The sequence below is a fragment of the Lonchura striata genome, chromosome 5, assembly GCF_046129695.1.
Source record: "Lonchura striata isolate bLonStr1 chromosome 5, bLonStr1.mat, whole genome shotgun sequence".
Taxonomy (NCBI): domain Eukaryota; kingdom Metazoa; phylum Chordata; class Aves; order Passeriformes; family Estrildidae; genus Lonchura; species Lonchura striata.
Window position 1 is genome coordinate 61,327,367 of NC_134607.1, and position 21,189 is coordinate 61,348,555.

The 21,189-nt window shown below is 37.2% G+C and overlaps 1 protein-coding gene across 2 annotated transcripts in view; it reads left to right on the forward strand.

Moving 5' to 3' along the window:
- The window catches only part of RSBN1L (round spermatid basic protein 1 like), a 50,513-nt gene that overhangs the window by 18,275 nt on the left and 11,049 nt on the right, over positions 1 to 21,189 (forward strand). Inside the window, exons 3-7 of one of the 2 annotated variants that reach the window (XM_077783648.1) lie at positions 3,201 to 3,461; positions 3,780 to 3,844; positions 16,347 to 16,484; positions 16,687 to 16,829; positions 17,217 to 17,384. In XM_077783648.1, the coding sequence (XP_077639774.1) occupies positions 3,201 to 3,461; positions 3,780 to 3,844; positions 16,347 to 16,484; positions 16,687 to 16,829; positions 17,217 to 17,384 (775 nt within the window). Of the gene's footprint in view, positions 1 to 3,200; positions 3,845 to 16,346; positions 16,485 to 16,686; positions 16,830 to 17,216; positions 17,385 to 21,189 lie in introns of both variants that reach the window. The other variant, XM_031506994.2, reaches the window with a different exon arrangement.

The following is a 21,189-nucleotide window of genomic DNA, read 5'->3' on the forward strand; positions in this document are numbered from 1 at the left end:
CTTCTGAAAGTTTAATAGATATGGTATGAAAACAGAGGGAATGATAAATGTTCTTCATTAAAAAATGTCTTGGTGTAATTCCTTCTAAGGTTTTAAGTGCTTCCCTAGATGTATACCAAGTTAAATAAGAAGTACTTTTACAACTAATTTTGAAGACAAACCCTTTTTGGATATGTTCATGTGAACTTTGCATAATATGAGACTTATTTACATGCCATCTGTGTTGTTTCTGTCTTAAAGGCAGCATTGCTTTCAAGACCATGGCTGTGCTCTTTTGAGTTGCTCACTGATGATTGGAAAAAAACCAAAATTTCAAGTGGAAGGGGCCTACAATTAACCACATCCAGTTCAACTGCCCCGCTGCCTCAGGGCTGACTTAAGAGTTAAACCCTGTTGTTAAGGGCATTGTCCAAATGCCTCTTAAACACTGACTGCCTCGGGCATTGACCAGGAGGAAGCAGGAAGCCTGCTTCGTTGTTTAATAGTGGAATTTTTTTTGTTTGGTTGGTTAGTTTTTGAAAATCTTATTGCATAGCTGCATCCTTGAAATACATTAACTGATGGATTAAAGAAACCGTTACCAGATATTACAGGAGCAGTTGAATGAAATTGATTGTTAGTAAAACTTCTCAGAAGATCGAATCAAAAGGAATGGGACAGATTGAAAGGGGAAATCAGATCATCTTCCTTCTTTTACTTTCGGAATGCAAGTCAATAGTTTTTGTTGTTTTGCACAGATAAAAATTCATACCCATCTAGTCTATAAGTACTTTATATTTCAGGTAGTAATGATATAATGTGATTTAATAGCTGGATATTCAGCAAGAACATACAGATGCTGATCTTAATTTGTGTTAGGATTTCTTTGGTGATAACAAACATGCCTAAGTAGGAGAGAGCAATTTGGCTGTTACCACAGCAAATAGCTTCTCGCTTTGAAGTTCTTTGCCATTTATATTATTCTGACTGAACTCCAGTAAATATAAATTTCCATCCTTTCCCTACCATACATAATGTCCCAGATCTGAATGACTAGTTTGAACAAAAATCTGATCTCCATTTAAAAACAAGTGAAGTGGGTTGGCAGGTAACTCCTGCTTCCCTCTGCGTCACCTTGCTCCAGCATTTGGTGCTATAATTTCATAGTTTGTATGTTCAAACTAATATAATATCTGCAGAATGCTTGACTTCATGATATCCATCAGCATAGCAAAAATTGTTCATATTTAGAGTGAAACAATTTTAAAATCCTAAGTGATAGCATTCTTAAGAGTTTGCAATACTTTTTTGCAGTTGTGTTCCTGCAGTCAGGATGAGAGGAAAAATGTCCAAGTCTGTATTTTGAGATTTATATTGAGATTCAAAGCCTGCCATGCCTAACTTCCCACTGTCATAATCCATTTCTTTGTTTTTATTTCCCACTGTCTGGAGCTGGGGTCATAATGACACTATTACAATACCCTAGAATGCAGCAGTAGGTGATTTTTGCCAGGTAATGACAAGGACACATTACAATTTCACACAATGAATGTCACCCTGCATGAACCATTTCAGGATTCCTCTAAGGAATTAGTTGTTGAACACCTGTTGCTGCTCTTCCGGGTCTTTTCATGCCCACTAGACTTAAAGACTCTGGTGACAGAAAGAGGATATTAACAAAGAAATGGTGAATATTGCATCTACCAGCTGAGGCAATCCTGTTGCTGAGGTTTGATGCTGGGTTTACATTAAATTTAGCCCAAGAAAGGACAGACTTCTATGAAGACACTCTGCCTTTTGGTAGATGAACTTTTAGTTAGCTAAAAGTGCAATTGTGTTCAGAGAGTGCACGGTGTTAAATCTGATTCTGAGTGAAGGGAGTCTTTCTAGTTATTAACTGTGTGGATTAGGTTAAGAAATCCTAGAATCCATTTCCTTGTTTGGGCTAAATAAGAAATGAGGTGACCTCAGGGCACTTCTCATTCTCCTCTCTGTGAGAAAATAGAATCCAGGGAGATTATGAAATCTGCCTCCAGTTCAGGAACCACAGAAGTATTTAGCTGCTGTCACAAACTTTAGGGGACTCAGACTCTAGTGTCTCAATTGCTTGTTCTCCTTTCCAGTATCTGCATCTTCCATGTCCAGACTCTTAATCATCAGCAAGAATTCGTGTTTTCATGCACCAACAGTTGTGGTCTCACTTTTCTTTTTCTTAAAGGACTCTTGGGAAGTTACTTGGGCGCAGGATGGCAGGCTGAAAATAGTCTGCTGCAACATTCTAGTAGAGACTGTCTAACTTAACTCTTGCAGATTTCATATTACTTAGTCTTACAATGGAAATACACAATTTATAAACCTCAAGCATCTGTGTTTGAACATGCTGGTCTTGAATCACTGGTGTGAATATGATTTTGTGCTGAAACATACCCACTAACTTTGTTTTACTATGTGCTAAATTATTTTGACTGCTTGATCTTAGGGCAGTGTAGTGCTAGAAGTTTTTTGGCTACCACTTCTATTACTTGCAAAAAAAAATAACCTCACTTGTTTAAAACAAGTGAGAACACTTACCTTGGGAATCACTTGCATATGCTATTCCAATTTGTTTTCACTTCAGCTTGTATATTGTGTGAACGTGAAGCTAGTTTCTTTTTTATGAGCGTTTTCTTTAATGTTTCTTTTATTTTAATTTTATTTAGTTTATAATATGTTTGGGATCATATAAACTTCCATCAAAGTTTATCTAGTTTTGAAAGAGTGACCATGTGAAGAAGTCCATCAGACAAGGTCAGTTCTGGCAGTGGCACCTCGTGGGCAGCTTGCTGCTGCAGGTTCATATCCACGATGGTTTGTAAGCCCCTTGTTTGGCAGTGTGAGACAGCTGTCCTGTGATGTCTCTGGACTTCATGGGACAGTAACTGCTAATGCCAGCTAAAGGAAATGATGGACTCCAACTCATCATGAAAGCAGCCTTGGGAAATTTGGGTTATTGTGATGTCTTTCCCTTGTTGTCTCAACTTATTTATCAGTTGCACTGTGACCATGGCAGGTGTCCCTTACCCTCCTCACTTTTGGCAACATACACATTGTGACCCTTCTTTTGGTCTCTGGTCTTTGTGTGCCATGGTGAGGGTTTTGGTGACTTTGAATTCCAATCTTTAAATATATATATTTTGTATAAAAACTTCCTTAAGAGATCTCTTTTTTTAAACTTTCAACAGGTGGGAAGGAGAAACCAAAAACCAATGCAGAAGAGCTACAGATTAAAAAAGTTAAGAAGAAAAAGAAAAAGAAACATAAAGAGAATGAGAAGAGGAAGCGTCCAAAAATGTACAGCAAATCCATTCAGACCATCTGCTCAGGATTGGTTTCTGATATTGAGGATCAGGAAGCCAAAGGCATCATAGATGATCATCTTAAGGATTTCATTGGGAAAAATATGGATCCCAAGAAGGACTGTGAGTCCAAGATACCAGAGAACAGTGAGTTTCCATTTGTCTCGTTAAAGGAGCCACGGGTTCAAAATAAACTCAAAAGGTTGGACACATTGGAGTTCAAACAGCTGATTCATATTGAGCACCAGCCTAACGGAGGTGCATCAGTTATCCATGCCTACAGTAATGAACTCTCCCACTTGTCTCCTGTGGAGATGGAGAGATTTGCAGAAGAGTTTGTGGGTCTGGTTTTTAGTGAAAATGAAAACTGTGCAGCTTACTATGTAATGGGTATTGTTCATGGGGCAGCTACTTATTTACCTGACTTTTTAGACTACTTTTCGTTTAATTTTCCCAATTCACCAGTGAAAATGGAGATTTTGGGAAAGAAAGATATAGAGACAACGACTATGTCAAATTTTCATGCTCAGGTAAGAGGTTATGCATTTTATTTTCTAAAGTCATATAATGGTTTCAAACAACTGTGAATGGGTTTTTTTCGAGTAGTTGCTATTAGCTCTGCTGTGTGGATGACACAAGACTAGAAACAAGGGATTTCTTTAATAAGTTAGTTCTGTGTTATTGAAGATGAAAAGAGACATAAAATTATTCACTGAGGCATTAAATTGGATTTTTGGTGGGAGGGTGAGTGTTTGCATGCTTGTGTGCGTAGGTTTCTTTGGATTGTTTCTGTAGCTGAAGATTAACCGTGAGTTTTGGAGGATTAAAATGGTTTAGCTGTGACTTTCTGGGTGTCTGAACAGTAGTTTATGTGTATAAAACTGAAATGCTTTAATAGAATGTTATACATAAAAACCTGCATAGGGCACAGTTATTTTAGCTGCATTTGTAGTCTGGGTTTTCTAAATCCATCCTCAGAGAAGGGCTTGGGGGTTAATGTGGCTAGAGATTTGGTTCTTGGCCCTTTGAATTTCTCCTCACTTGGCTGGATTCTCTGCAAAGCACTTAAGTTAAATGGTAGAATGACTGGCAGCTTTAGAATATTTTATTTTAATTGTTTTTGGAGAGAAATTACTGTATACTCTCTTAACAACAGCTGCTGATTAAACATCACCTTTGCTGTTTATTAACTTGCTGTAGAAAATACACTTCTGTTGCACAGAAATTATTTATAGCACTGGTTTTCAGGAAAAAAAAAATCTGTCTTTTTATCTTGATGATGAGGTTATTGCAAAAAACCCGATTCAGTGAGTATAAAACAATTTATGCAGAAACTCAATCCTGTTATTTATATCAACTTTATCTCACAATTACCCTTTTGACTCCCATATTTGTGAACTTAGATGTTGTATGAATCAGCTTTAAACTATTTAATCTTCACTTCTGAGATGATAAGAAAGAGTTCAGGTGTAAGCTACACTGTCATCTTTTTAGTGAAAAACATGTCTTTTTTTCCCCTTTGGCTGCATAAACATTTGCATAGAACACTTGCATGTATTGACAAATTTCAAGTGTGTGTTATCCACAAGGATATGCAGAACTAAAATGTTGCTGCAAGAGAACATTTGCAGTGCTGGCTGAGAAAATATCTTCTGCCATGGAATATGAATATTCTGTGAACTACAGTCACTGTTGTTCTTGAGTATATAAACTGAATCACTAATAATAAAAATCATAGAACATATGATGGGCAATTCTCCAGAGCTGCTCTTTGGCCATTTTAGATAAGAAAAGCTGGATCTGTCCTTGTAAGTATGTTCCTTAAATCCAGCTGGTTGTCATGGGTAGCATTAACACAGGCATAACTGTGTGTTAGTACCTGCCCTAAAGAAATAGTTAAAAAAAGCCCAAATTTTATTGTTGTGGATTATAATAGAATTATTTTACTAGAAGGCTAGATTAAATTGTTATTACAATGGTAACATCAACATCTGTAGTTAAACCAGTCCTGTGTTTGTTGGGTTTGAAATCATAATTCCCCATTTTTGTGTAAGTGAAGGAGGAACAGAGAGGGGCTGTGGTAGATGGAAGAAGCTGAACTGTACTATCACAGCATTCAGCTGGTCAGCTCTGTGGTCTAAGCTATATTTTACTTGGTTGGAGCTTTAGTTCTGGTATCTTCTTTTCCTTTGTGTCCCCTCCTTTTTTTCTTTAGTTTTCATGGCATTTTATAATTTCTCAGTTTGGTTGCTTGACAGAAAATGCTTGGCTTCTTATATTTTTGCTAACTTAGGGTTATAATGTGTATAAATAACATGTACAGGCAAACATCAGACTTTAATTGTCTTCTGTGCAGTATTCTTGTTTTTTGGAATATTTAAGTCAGTATCTTGGTTGCATAGTTGTTTATTCTTATTTTCTTTATGATTTTCTTATTTATTTTTTACTTTAGCTGTTTATTTTGTTTGGTTTTTTTTTCATGTGGTCTGCTGCAGTTGAAATGTTTTGTTAGCTTTGTATTCTCCTTTTTGACATACTACATTTTGTGCAGATTGAGAACATTATCCTGTCTCACTAAGTTCTTTGTGCATCTTTTAAAGGGATTCTAATATCTTGTGGCAGTACATTTTGATGAAACTTTAAAATGTATTTGGTTTTCTGTTCCTACATTTCCCCATCTTTGTCCTGGGCAGCCTGAGCCATGTCTAGCAGTTGTTGTATAGCCTCAGTTGAGGAAGGATTTGTTTTCTGAGGTCTAAGTAGGAAGCTGATTTTATCAAGTCTGCTTTGAGTATGCATCTTGGACTTCATCAGCTTTGAGAAACTTGGTTATTTCTTTGCTAATTTTAACAAAAACCCTGAAATGAAGCACACTTTGGTATAAGAGGTTCTTAGGTGGTTTCTCAGAGCTCATGTAGCGCATATAATCAATCTGACAAATGTAAATATTTTAAAAGATAAAAAAAAGTATTGTAAAAAGGAGAATGTTAAACTAAGCCTGAAATGGAAAGTGTTAGAGTGTTTTATCAATTTTTGGTTTTCAAGTTGATTCTTTTGTTACTACTCAGTCTTCCATCTCCTGTTTTGTGACAGATGTGGCTTTGGGATTTTTTTGGTTTTAAATAATGCATATTTCTAAGTCATCAAGTTTTGTGACAAGAGTCAGATTGCACAGTAAATTCTGTGGCTGCAGTCAAATTGGGATTCTCCTAAGTTTACCTGGAAGGTCTGCATCTGTCAAGTAATTGACTTAGCTTTCACAATTGTAGAGTTGAAAACTAACTCCTTTAAGCTTGCTTCCCAATAAACCTGTATCACATAGGAGTCATGTAATTTTACTTGTTAGCAAACTATAATGGACACATATTTGTGAGAACATTTACAGCAGATGCAGGAGAGAGGAATTTGGAACTGGTTCTTTCTAATGAGAGTTAGCTTTTACATTTTGCAGGGAGAGGAACTGGGGAGTTTTTCATCATCCATCTTGGGCCTATGCCTGAGTACTCCTTAAAATTTTTTTGTTAGTGTAACAGCTCTTTCTGAACAGACTGCAAGGCTTAGTCAGACAGTTTCTGTAACTGGGCAAAATGAAATTAGCCTGGATATCCGTGTAGCCAGTAAGTCAGTTCTCCAGGTGGTGAAAGACTGTCTTGTAGCTCCATTTTCCCTGGGCTCTGTGTGTGTGTAGATGGCAACAGCTGCATCAGTTACCTGATAGCCATGGATCTCGTCAGGTTCTTATGGGGATTTTAAAGAACGTAAATAATCAGCTTTTGCCACCTACTTGGAGCTTACATCACTTAAACTATTTAGTGCTGCTGAGACAAATGGTAATATTTTGAACTTTTTATTTTTTCCTCATGCTGGGCAAGTGTATGGTTTTATTGCTGTGCTGAAACCCCAAAGCTCACAGTTGATGTTTAACAGTGTTTAGTACATTGATTTTACTGTCTTGCATCAGTGGCAACTTCTTAGTACAAGTGAATAAAATGCTGCAGAGTATCCTCTGCTGCCAAACAAGATGGACTGTTTTAAAGTTGTATTTGACAAGTCCTTGTCTGTTGTGTTTGCAGGATATCTCAAAGTGATTCCACTCTTTTCAAAGAAGTATTTTGTAAAATTATTTTTTTCCTTGTTTGACCTCTTATCCATTTATTCTCATCTTTAGTGGAGAAGGTAAACAATTTACCCTTTTCATTCAGCTTTCTCTATATTTGAAGATTGCTTAATAGCTTCTTTTTTTCCCCTCTCCCTAGATCAAGTGATTTATTTCAGTCTGTGATTGCATGTTATACCCTTATTAGTCTTAGTATTCTCCCCTTATGTTTAATTCAGTCATCCATATTTTTTTCTTAATATGCAGTACTGAAAATCAACAGTGTCTGCCTGGTGTATGGATGTCAAAGACCATGCTGCAAGTGTCTTGCAAATTATTGCTCTTATGTCTATTTCTTCCTTTTTCAGAGCAGGCTGTGATCTGCAGCAGCTCCTCTTAATTCAGTTGCTTCCCTTTTCAGGTTCATGCAGTTCATTAAATATATATATGACTGTAGTTCTTGCTTTTGTTTCAACTGAATTATATCCTTTGCATTCAGACCCCCTCTCCAGTTTCAAGCTTTGTTAATTTTGATCCTTTCCTGTAATGGACTTGCAGCGTTGTGATACCTGTGGGTTTTATGAGGCTATACTGCCTTCAAAGGAAGAATCCTTGCTGCCTGCCTCAAAATTAGATAGTTAAGTGAGCACAGACTAAACTGCCCACAATTTGCTCTTATTAGACCATGTTTCTGTAGCATTTTTTAGAATATAGTGGAAATGTCAGATGTTAAGATGTCTACTGGTCCTCTGAACAAGCCTATCCAGTCATAGTAACAAAGGCTAGTTTGACTTGGTTGTTTTCAATTTTTTTACATGATTGTGTTTATTAGTTCTTATTCTTAATGTCTTATTTTCTAGGTAGATGATAGTTGTATCCACCTAAGTGTTTTTTTCTGTAAATTGGAATTAGGCTAAATAATCTCTAGTTCCTCTGTCTTCTGTTGACACCTGTTTCTTTAAGATGGTGTGTTACTGTCTTCCAGATTTGAAGAACTTGTTTTGTGGTTTCAAGTTAGAATCATGGGGTGGTTTGTTTTGGAAAGGACCCCAAGGACCATCTAGTTCCAGCCATCTGCCATGAGCACACACCCAACACCTTCCACTAGACCAGGTTGCTCAGTGCTCCATCCAGCCTGGCCTTGAACACTTCCAGGGATGAACCATCCTTAGCTTTGCTGGGCAACCTGTCCCAGTGCCTCACCACCCTCACAGGAAAGAAAGTCTCTGTAAGAGCTAAACTTCCCCTCTTCCAATTTGAAGCCATTCCACCTTGTTCTGTCACTACATGCCCTTGTACACTGTCCCTCTCCAGTTCTTCTGTAGTCTCCTTTAGATACTTGAAGGTTTCTCTAGGGTCTCCCTGGAGCCTCTTCTCCATGCTGAACAATTCCAATCTGTCTGTGAAGAGCCTGTCTTCATAGGAGAGGTGCTTCAGCCCTCTCATCATCTTCATGGCTTTCCTCTGGATTTGCTCCAACAGGTTGGTGCTCTTCTGTGCTGGGACCCCAGGCTGGCTGCAGCACTGCAGGTGGGGTCTCAGCAGAGCAGAGGGGCAGATGCCCTCCCTTGCCGTGCTGCCCACACTGCTGGGGTGGCAGCCCAGGATACATTTGGCTTTCTGGGCTGCAAGTGCACATTGCTGGGTCATGATCAGCCTCTCATCCAGCAGCACCTCCCAGTCTTTCTGCCCAGGGCTGCTCTCAGTTGATTTTCCATGCTGTATTTGTGCTTGGGATTGTCCCAACCTACATGCAGGGTCTTGCACTTGGCCTTGTTGAATTTAATGAGGTTCACAAGGCCCATCTTTCCAGCCTGTGGATGGCATCCCTTCCTTCCCTTGTGTCAACTGCACCACACAGCTTGGAGTTATCATTGATTTATTAAAGTTTTGTCTTGTTTTACCTTACTGCCTTTGTGCTGTAGGTGTGAGAGGATGCACATCATTCAGCCTGTTCACTTTAGGAAAAGTCACTCTGTACAGTGTGCAATTAGAGAAATCGCCAGAGCCAATCTAAAGAAAATTTTCTGCTGAAAGAAAATGCCTTCATTCATTCTTTGCTCTCAGTTGTGTGTTCTAGTGCCAAGATGTGGTGTTTCTTGAACTGGTGAGTTCAGTTTGGTCCATTAATCCAGAGGAATTACTTAACTACTCTTGAGGGATTGGTTTTATTACTGAGTTGGCAAATTACATTGCTTAAAGGTAGCTCACGGATGACTGTGGGTCTACACAATCAGCCCCATTCCATAACAGGCAATTGTATCTTCAGAGAAACAATTTTGGTTGATTTTGTTTCCAGTTCGGAATAAATTAATGTTGCCATGTTATCTGTGATGGACACTGAAGAGTCAAATATTAATGAATAAGTATGTTAGAGGAAGATCTCTGAGAGTAATGATAGTTCATGTTTGTGGTGTGACTCTGTGAGAGGTTATCCTCGCTTTTTCAGGTTCTGCACACAGAGCTTGTCATTCCCCTTCTCTTTTAGCCTCTTTTAATATCATCTTCTCCTTGCTGTTCTCCTTGTTTAGCTCTTTAACATTTCTTTCGCAGAGAGGTTTTTGCTGTTTAGCTCTTTTCTAATTTGTGAAATCCTGCTTGAAATCAATAGTTCCTTTAGTATTTGAGGGGAATTGCTGAAAATATTTTTTAAAGAAAATCTCAAATAATTGGCTAGTGCTTCATTTCCTTATTGAAGATTTGTGCAGTACCTATTTCGATATATTGTGTTATTTTCCTGTGTTCTAGAAATAATTATTTTCTATTGGAACTATGTCTTTTCAGTTGTGTATCAATAACTTTCAGTAGAACTTTGTTTTCAATAGAATTTGCTTCTTGCTTTTAAGCTGATCAAATGTTTGGTTAGGTATTAAAAAGGTATAAGATCTTTTAGCAACTTCTTTCTGTTACAAGTCCTCCAAAATGAAGCCCAATGTTTTTTTTTCCTTCTGGATGATGAAAAATTAAATTTTATCTCTTTAAAAAAATATATTGCCCCATTCTCTCCTTTTTTTTAAACCTAAAGAAGATTGATTCTTTAAAAATTCTTATTGAAAATATTTTAAAATATTATTTATCTAAAAAATCTAAAAAAAATTATTTAAAAAAAAATCTGATCGGTAGGACTGTATGTAAAAGACTTTTTGCTCAATTATGTCAACATACGGTCTTGAAGCACAAGAAGTTTTCATTTACTGAATACCATTGAACAAAGAATGAGTTCACAGAGAATGACACTGGAAATCTGCAACACGTGCTCATTTGTTTTCCACTTAGAAAACCTTTCTAGATTTCTTCCTGATAGTTACATCCAATAAATATTAGATGACATTCTTGTGTTACTCTTTTTAGTCACACTTGTTGTATTGACAAAACCCAAGCCTAAACAGAACCCAGGAGGTTTGTACTGGCAGTTTGGACAGGATCTGAGACTGACCCTGTCACAGATCTGCCTGAGCTACAAGAGCAATAGTACCTTTATTGCTTTTGCCACATCATCTTCTATGAAGGTATCCAATTGATTCTATCAGTAATTTTTTATTTTTAGTAAGTTTTTGTCACCTGCTTCAGTTTTTGTGTTGCTGGAATTCAGAATAAAAGTGAAGTAATTTTGCTTATAAAAACTTATCCATATTATTATTTGAGTATTTCATATGCAAGATGAAACATGTCAGGTGATAAATTAACTACAGTGGTAAGAAGATGCTGGTGAAACTAATAATGCTGTAAAAATCTTTATATTGCATTTCCAGAAACTTCCAATTGGGAAAAACTATTTGTTGAAAATAGGTTTTTAATCACAATTGAGTAATGCCAGAACTGTTAAGACATCCCATTCTGATACCAAAACCCTGACCTAAAAAAGGGAAAAAAGGTGAAGGAAGGAGTATGAAGTACGTGGGGCTTAATAGTAAATTCAGCCAAACAGATTAAGAAGTATTTGTAAAATCGGAACAATTTTGATGAATATTTATTCAGTGTTGGCTCTCATTTGAACTGGAAATATAAGGAAGCATTTAAGGATTTGAATGAAGTTGGCAAGGAAGAGAAAGCTGCTTGGGCACTTTATTGTAATGTGCCAAGTTAACAGGAATGGTAACGGCCTCTTCATGGCTGCAGTGTTTGAGATTAACACTGACTTTGAAATGAGATGTTTTCTGTTCTGAGATACTAGTGTGTAAGTTCATTGCTTGTGCACTTGTGTAGCAAAATCCTCCATGTCCTTGCATATTCTTAGGTGGTGTAAAATTTTTGAGTTTTTTTGTTGGTCTTTGGTGGGACTATGGCTTCTTGAAATTGTGTTCAGTTGGTGGATAATTTTGTTTGTTGTTGGTTATTTTTTTTCTCTGAAGACTTTTTTTTCCAAACTTTCTTGGTTTTAAAGGTGAAACATTGAAATAAATTTAAACCTTTAAATTCTAGCAGGAAAATGATAAAGTTTCAAATAAGAAAAAAAATCTCCTCCACCTAAACCCCACAACAACCCACATGCTACTATATTAAAAATAGGAATTCAATTGCTAGGTGGATTCAGTTTACATCTCCTCTCTTCAAATGCATGGTTTCTCTGGATTGTTCCCTTCACTTTGTGACTTATTGAAATACAAAATCATGTGGTGTCTAAAATGTTTCCATTTGTAGGATGATAATGCTCAAATATATTTTCGGTATTTATGTGTGTGTGTATATATATGTATGTATTTTTGCATTTAGTCTTCAGATTCTTGTCAGACACCAAGATATTTCTGTCAAAACATTTGCTGTTGCATTAAAAAATCAGTTGGGGCCGTGTGAGTCACAGAAGCAGATAATTCTCAAGTTTTACTAATGTGGATTCAGTGGTGGTTTTACTGTCACAATTTTCCATTACTGTGATGCAAGAGAATGACACAGTCTCCTTTTGTGTGTTTCTAGGTGACATACTTCAAATGTAAGCTACATGAGAAGAAAGAAGTTAGGATGTCATATTTATTATTTTATATTTCTATCTCTTTTACTTGTCCATGGTATTACTGCATGCATTTGGTGATTTATGTGTGTTCATTCCTGACCACATGCTACAAGAGCAGCATGTCCTTGATTTTTTCCTTTTCTTATGGATTGAAATTGTTCCACTTTTGAACAAGTCTGTAAAATTCTAAAAACCTAATCACACTGTAAGCTGTGAAATTGCATCTGGGAACGCTGTTTTATAGAAAGTGTGTGTGTATATATATAGATATATGGTGTGCATATATATATATATATAAATTACTTAATATATGTAGTACTCTATTAGCAGTCAGTCCATAATTTAATATAGAATTTGATAAGTACTGGTTTTAGTACATCAATATTATTTTTGTCAGTTTAGAAATGCACAGAACAATCAATTTCTCTTCCTGTGAGCAAACCAGATAATGGATACTGACAGTAAAAAGGAAGGGAAGATGTTGCTGCTATGTAACATGTCACAGGCTGTATTTATTTAGTTGTTGTCTTATTAGGGTTAATTTTGTTTGTCATTGGTTAAACATCAGTGGGAGGATTTGGTGTTTTCACACTATTACTTAGTAGCAGTCTAAATTGGGAGTGAGTGAAAATTAACTCCTCACTAAGAATGACCTCACCTTTTTATACATTGCTTGTCTAAGTCTTTAGCCTAGTCTAAGGTAATGTAGTTCAAGCATTAACCTCTTCTCTAAGACTAGTGTTTAGGATGCTACAACCCAGTTCATGGAAGAGATGAGACAGGAGTTGCTTTTCACTTGTCCACAGCTGCTTCATCTTTCAAACTCTCTTGTTCTTTCTGGCCAGGCATTAATATTTATGGCCTATGTAGTTATTTATTTATTTATTTATTTATTATAATTTGCTAAAATAGAGAAGTTTTTAGGTAATTCCTGCGCTTAATTCAGATAAATCCCTAGGCTTGCTCCCTGATCATCTTCAGAGGACCTAATGCTATCAGGAAAGAAGGGAAAAGAGAGAGCAAATCTTCCCCTTTGATCACCAACATGGATTTCTTTCCTGCTTATACTGGGTCTGGATGGGTTTCTTTGTGGACAGTGTTTTGGGTTTGTGACCAAAACTGTTGGTAACACACTGATGTTTTGGCTATTGCTGAGCATCACTGGCAGAATGTCAAGGCTTCCAGGACCCTCCTGGTGAGTAGGCTGGGGTGGGCAAGAAGCTGGGAGGGGGGCATGGTTGGGCCAGCTGGTCCCAGTTGACTGTGAGGATATTCTGTGCTGTAGAACATCAGGCTCAGCAAAATAAGCCGAGGGAACTGATGAGTTGGCTGTAAGGTGCCTATTGCTGGGCACTGCTGGCATCAGTCTGCTTGTGGGAGTTGGTGAGTGGTGGAGTTTTGTCTTTGCTAAATAAACTGGATTTATCTGGACCCATACATTTCCTTGCTTTTCCTGTTTTCTCAAACTGTGTCTCACAACTGTGGGAGGTGAGTGAGCGGGGAGTGTAAGATCAGTGTCTGCTGCCTGGGGTTAAGCCACTGCAGAGTTCACAATCACTCAGACATTTCATTCTGTATTGGCAATGATGTGATTCTGAATATGGTGCCAGAATAAACCACTCATCATTTGGAGCTTTGACATTATTTAACCATTCATGTTGGTATTTCTTCACCTCGGCTGGATCTTGAGAAGCAATTGTACTGCCTTGTGGTTAAGGGGAGGGTGGTTGATTGGGAGAGCTGGGGGTAAAAGGGGTTGGACAAACAATGCCTGAAAAAGTTGTGTTCATTTTTCATTTGAACTTTCAGTGGCATGTTCTTTTTTTTTGGTAAGAAATGAAAAATTTCTTATTTCATCCTTCTTAATCTAAGCATTATGCTGCAGCTAAATACTTTGCTGACTTTAGGTTTCATTACCAACACTTAGTGGTATATAAATCAAATTGGGTAGGTTGATCCAGCTGGAAACTTCACAGCTTTTCCAAGCTTTAACTTAGTATTTTTAGGAGAATTTTTTAGAGTTTTCACTTGGAGTAGTTTCACAACCAGTTTATCATCTTCTATATGAATCATAAAATAATTTAGGTTGAAAAAGACCTTTATGACCTTTTTAAGAGTCCAACTGCTAACCCAGTCTTGCCAAATCCATCACTAAACTGTCCTTAAATTCCACATCTATGCATCTTTCAAATGCCTCCAGGGATGGTGACTCAACATTTCCCTGGGGAGCCTATTCCAATGCTTAAGAACTTTTTTGGTGCAGAAATGTTTTTAATATCTAATCTAAATCTCCCTTGACAGAACTTCAGACCATTTTCTCTTGTCTTAGGACTTGTTACTTGGGAGGGTGGTAGTAGGTAGCATAAAGAAGAATGGAAGAATGCAGAAAAATGGTTCTCTTTAATCAGGGATGTAGATGGAAACAGCATCCCAGTATCTTGGACTGGAGTGGTAGAATACTGAGCTACTTATGCAAAAGGATGTTTCTTCAACTGACATGTTAATTTTTTTAATCAAGTGTCACAGATTTGTGGGTGTCTATAGCTTCAGAAAGTGGTTTTAGGGTTCTTCCTTGCTCGTTACTGTAGTTGCACAAGATCCTGATGCTTTGTGCTAATGCAGATGTAGCTGAGGACTGAGCTGATAAATTTTTTGTGATATTTTATCACAATATCACCAGCTGCCTCTGCAAAAACAAACAAACAAAAAAACCCTAAGGATTTGAGGAATGGGGGAATATAACTGGACTGTTCTTTTCAGTGTGTCTGTGATGGCTTGCTGTAGCATTATCTAAGACATTTTGTAAAATCCTGCTTTTAGCCATAAATCTGTTTGCTGGGAGGAATGAGAGGTGACTGGGATGCTCAGAATGGTGTTTGTTTCTGCATTTCTGGAAAGATATGGTTACATTAGTTAAATTTATCAGAAGGGCACAGTGTTGTTCCATGTTTTGTTTTCAGGAACTGCTGTTAATTCTCCTCTGTGCTGTCATAACTACTAGGAATGTTGATGGTCTGTTCGGTTGAGGAACATAGCTAAGCAGTATTTAATGAATTGTTTTCCTTGCACTTTTTCTTTACTTTTCTTGCCTTGGATGAAAGTAAAAAAAGTACAAGGAAGAGGTGCCATACAGGAGCCTTACTTGGTGTGTGCAGTAATCCATCTGCTCTTTCCTCTGTTCTGATCTCTTTGTATTTCACCTCATAATGCCAGTGTCTTTTAGCCTGTTAAACACAAAATCAGAAGCTTAATGTGGACATAATCCTCATCAATCTCATGCCCAAGTATTTTGGTAATCTAACACAACAGATCAGATTGTTAAAAAAAGCCTTTAAAAATGTATTTCTGTTAAAATTTCCCAGTAGAAGATTTTTCATGAGAGGTGAATGCTACAGCTGTTAAAAGTCTGAAGGGAGAACAAGATGTGCTAACACAGCATAGCAAAAATGAAGGAGTGATGATTATTGTCTTGCTTTTTGTACCAACTCTTTGAGCCTTGTGTTCATTGTTGTAATTTGCTCCAGTTAATATGCTTGCAAGGAGGCGGTACTGGAGAGGATGAATAGCAGAGGAAATGTTTAGAGTTAAATTACTTGTAACTCAGAGTTCTGCCTCAAGAAAAAAGGTAGAAATTCAGCTAGACTTGAGTAATCCAGGTAAGAATCCTTATTGACTAGTTACTGAGCATAACATGCATTGATACCTTTTTAGACTTACTGGTTTGGAATGTTATCTTCTTCCAGTTTATCTTCAGGTGTTAAAATAAAATACAAATTGTTGTGGATGTTTAATAAGACGTTCTGTCTTTGAATTTGTATTAATTGACTTCATAATAATCTTAAATACACTGGAGACTGAAGGATTAAAGAAAGTGTTTCTTTTTATCTCATAAAGCATAAGCATAGAGATTAAAGGTGCTCCTTGAATGTAGATTTTGCACAGTAGAGGACTCGGTATAACTTCTGTTGTCATATTCTACTTGTAGGTAAAAAGAACATACTCTCATGGTACGTATAGAGCTGGCCCAATGAGACAGATCAGCCTGGTTGGAGCAGTTGATGAGGAAGTGGGGGATTACTTCCCTGAATTCCTTGATATGTTGGAAGAATCACCCTTCTTAAAAGTAAGAACAGAAGGGAGTGGGCTGGGAGAAGGGGGACAACATGCTCTGTAGTGCTGTTATAATTAATAAAGTGAAAGTATATGATACTTGTTTAGATAATTGAGTGTTCTAATAAATGCTTTCATCTTGAGAGATAAAGGCTGCTTTTAATAAGTTTTTTAAAGTAACTCACTTAAAAACTGTGGCTTGTATTTCCCATTAGTGTACACTGCCATGGGGAACACTTTCTAGTTTAAAATTAGAGAGTCGTAAAGACAGTGATGATGGTCCCATTATGTGGGTACGTCCAGGAGAACAGATGATCCCTGTGGCTGACATGCCAAAGTCACCTTTCAAAAGGAAGAGGTAAGTTGAATTATTTTACTTGGTAAATGTCTGGTTAGTAGTTTTTTCTTTACAAATTCATTTTATCCCAAACCTTTTACTGTTTGATATTATATGTTAATACAAATTGGTGGGAGAACTGGGATTTACTCTTGAGAAAAGAATGCTCAGTGGGATCATATTAATGTGTTTAAGCACTTCACAGAAAGTTGTAAAAAGGCCATATTTCAATAGTGCCTGGTGACATGAACAGAGAAAATGGACACAAACTGAATTACAAGAAAATCCATTTAAAATAAGGAAAAAAAAGAGGGTTTTTTTGCGTAGATGAGCGGTCCTGTTGGCTATGATGCAAATTGGGTAATTCAGAGAAATTTCTATATCATTGTTACTGTTTTTCTTATGCAGAACTACCAATGAAATAAAAAACTTGCAGTACCTACCTCGAACCAGTGAACCCCGTGAAATGCTATTTGAAGACCGGACCCGAGCCCATGCGGATCACATAGGACAAGGTTTTGAACGACAGACCACAGCTGCTGTGGGGGTGTTGAAGGCTGTGCACTGTGGAGAGTGGTAAGTGTTGATTGCCTTCACCTAGGTGTCTGAAAAATGTTTGCCTGAATAGCCATTTATAATTGGAAGGGAGTGCAGAATAGGTTAATCTAGGATTAAAGATTCAATGAAGACTTCATAGGTGCTGGCTGAGCATTAGATGTTTGTCTGCCCTCTTTAGATTGCATGTGGCTTTGCTGTGTGGTTGAAACCAGAAAGGTACCTTGCAGTGACAGTTCAATTGCTATAATTGAGTTGCTGTTACTGAGGTCGTATTAGATGTAAAAACACCTCACACTTCATTTTGCTTCAAGTGGTGTACAGAGACTGAGCTGTTACTGTGGCAGAGGTGCACATGGGGAGACCTTCTGGTAGTTTTTTTGTGGTGTCTGGAGATAAGCAGAATTCTTACACTTCTGCTTCCCAAGTTATGGCTGTTATAACCTTGATTTATTTATGGAAGCTCACCTAGGAAGAATCCTGTTGGAAGTTAGGTGATCTTTTGGATGTCTGTCTTTAGAATTCCTGTGTGAGATTCAGGAAATGAAATGTGCCTCATTTGAAGCTTGCTTACATGTTAACTAAATAAAAAACCCATAACCAGGTGGACTTCCTGGTCCTGATCGAAGAGGCATTTTTCAACATCTTCAGACCGTGAAGAATGGCCTTAGTTTTGGAGGTTACCTTTGCATATGTAAACACTATAAATACCTCTTCTCTTGGTGTCTGTCTAGAAATTAGAAGAGTGAATCCCCTTTGGATAAAATGATGTGAATTTGTGTTACAGTGCATGAGTTCATTGACATAGAAAATAGAATAATTGTCATTGGGGAAGAACTGGATTGTTCAGATGATGTGTTTGTCTCTTGGGCTCTCAGGTTTTCAGTTTCCTTCCTCTTCAGGTTGATGACAGTGGGAGCCTTCAGCTTCCTGCTTGTTCTGACTGTGCTATGCTGAATTAAGACTGAGCAGTGGCAGGGCAAGAGCTGAGATAACTGTGTAGATCTGAGTATTTTAAATTACACTTTGCACATTTGAGAAAGGGGCTTGCAAAGGAAGCAAAGAAACCAAACAAAACCCTACTCCCCAAACTTGGAAGTTTGTGGAGATCAAGAAGTTCAATTGATAGTAGTTTAAGTGTCTGGGAACTTCCCATTCTTGTCCTGTAGCTTTATAGCATACTGGAAAGTCCTTCAGTTTGGGGAATAAGAAAGAAGTATCAGCATTTCATTTCAGTGTAAGGACTTTTAATTAATGTATCTTTTAATTCAGAATAAAAACATTGTAACTGATATATGGAGAGGAGTAAAATATACAACACAAGCAACACAATAAAAGGTATTTCAGGCTTGATTTGACCTAAATTATAATTCCTGCTTTCCATTTCCATTGTTGTGTAATTTTGAAAAGCCACTTGTATTTACATGAAGAGAACTAATAGAGCTTATGATAATGAAGCATCCTGGATTAATATAGCACATTAAAATTATTTCAGGTATTAGTTTTGCCATAATTTGCAATCTGTGGGTAGATTTATTTTAAAGGAAACAACATAAATGAAAGTTTGAAAAAATCTAATTTTTATTTTTGTTCAGTTTTGTTTCTTTTTTAAATCTGTTTGAGTAGTTGAACAAATCTGAAAAGCTGGAGATATTCTGGGGTGATTAAGGCACTATGGCAGTAAAAATGCACATGTTCTAGTGATGAGGTAATGTATGTAAAAATAATGCTTTCTGTGAGGAGAAAATAAAACAATTCCTGGGCTGCCTGAAATAAACCCATAAAAATGGATTGAGTGTGCAAAAAAAAGCTTTATAAGTTGCTGTAGATTTAAAGGAAGTAGGATTTATTTCCTAGTTAATAGGGATGAATGTTAATGCTAGATGGGATAAATGTTGTCTTTCAGAACAGATAGGAACAGAACTGTTGAAAAGCCAAAAGCAGGATATGGTGCTAGAGGACAGACATGGAAACTAAATATGTTATTTTGAAGAAGAAAAAAATATTTGTCCTTTCCTTAGTGTGACAGAATCTTGATTTGAGATATTTTAAAAATTACTGTATTATGATCTTCTTTTCATTGCTTTGAGTATTTACAATTTACAGGAGAACTCTGACGATTGCTAGCAAACATTTTAAGGATTGAACTAAAATCTGATAAATGCAGGTGTGATCATGCTGATTACTTAATGCCATTTTCATAGGTGATACCAGGTGAGCTTTAGAGCTTATTGAAGTGCCAGTGAAATTTTAAATTATGGAAATTTATAGGACTTTTATATGGAAATTTGGATTTTTACAGGGACAGCAAAAGGCACTTGGTAGTATGGTTATGGCAAGATGAAACCTGTGCTTCAGCAAGTAGTGTTCAAGTTTGTGTTCTAGAGACTGAAATTGTGCTTTTCTGTGAGATCATAGGAATTTCTTATATATTGCCAGTCTTTAAGCATTAGGCCAGAAATATTAATAGTGAAATCTCTGGTTTTGAATCTGTTTTGAAAAGTCACAGCAAAAAAAGACTCCAGTCCTTTTGCAGAATGATGTTAAGGGGAAAAAACTGCTAGAACTGCCAAAATCAGTTCTAGTAGTTCTGTAGTAGAGGCTTAAATGGGTTTTTCTGAAGTTATCTTATGTTTTTTTTTTCATTTAATGTCTTTTTGGACATTATCTGAACTACCGTGTTATAATTTAGCTTGGGGGTAGATACCTGATACCTAAAATAAAGTTTTTGCAAAATATTATCTCAAAGTTGTGTTAAAGATAAAATCTGCAAATTAATAATTTAAAATTATCTGATGGCATTTTTCTCAGTTGTTTGCAAAAGAAATGTTGTGTTCTGTGACAGAACTGCAGCACAGAGCTGGTGATCCATCATCCTCTTGGACAGATGTATATGGACTGAGGCTAGGAATGACAATGCATTAACCAGAGTAGACACCACTGAGAGAACATATTGATTTGGACTGAAGTTCTCTAAGTGTGCAGAATATTCTTTCAATTGATCTTAAGTTTTAACTTCATTTACAAATACTGGGGACTCCAAAGGCAAAGTCATATTTTAAAACTAAATACCTGCATTATAAAAGGTAACTGAATGTAGTTAATGTTTTTAACACCACTGCTTAGAATTGTTTCTGAAGCTTTTTGCTTTCAGTGTTTAAATCGGGAGTATATAGATCAAAATACAGAGACACATTTTAATCTTTAATAAGTAAAATATGTGGTCTGAAAAGTCTTTCTAGCATACTTGCAGTAGTTTATCTGGGATATTTTTTTTCTCCTGAAAATAGCCTCAGACTGGTTATTTTTGCTTTATTGAGGCCATGACCTAAATAAAATAAACATGTCTCCTATATTTAAAAAGCCTGAATGAACAGGCTTGTACATCATTGCCTGCTTCCTAGAACAGTAATAACAGGACACATATATCTTTATATAAAAATAGGTGCTCATCTTGCTTTTAAAAAAGGGCTCTTGAACGTCTATTAGATTCTGAAATGTTTCAGCTCTGCTGCATCAGCTGCTCCCCAGGCCCCCTACATCTACTTGTACCCTGTTTTGGAGGGGTGGAAGTGGGGTGAGGGATGTCCTGCAGGGGTGGCAGGCACCAGCCCAGCCCTGCAGGTGGGACAGGCAGGAGGGGAGCAGCGGATTCTGATCCCTGGTCCCACTGCCTGGTCCCCGTGGGCAGCGCCTGGACCCGCAGCCTGTGCCCGCTGCGGGCCGAGGAGGTGCTGCATTCCCGAGGGACTCCAGAGGGGGAAGGACAGACATCTCTAACTAGCTTCTTTCTGGCTGAGAAACTGTCCTTGCAAAACTACTCCAA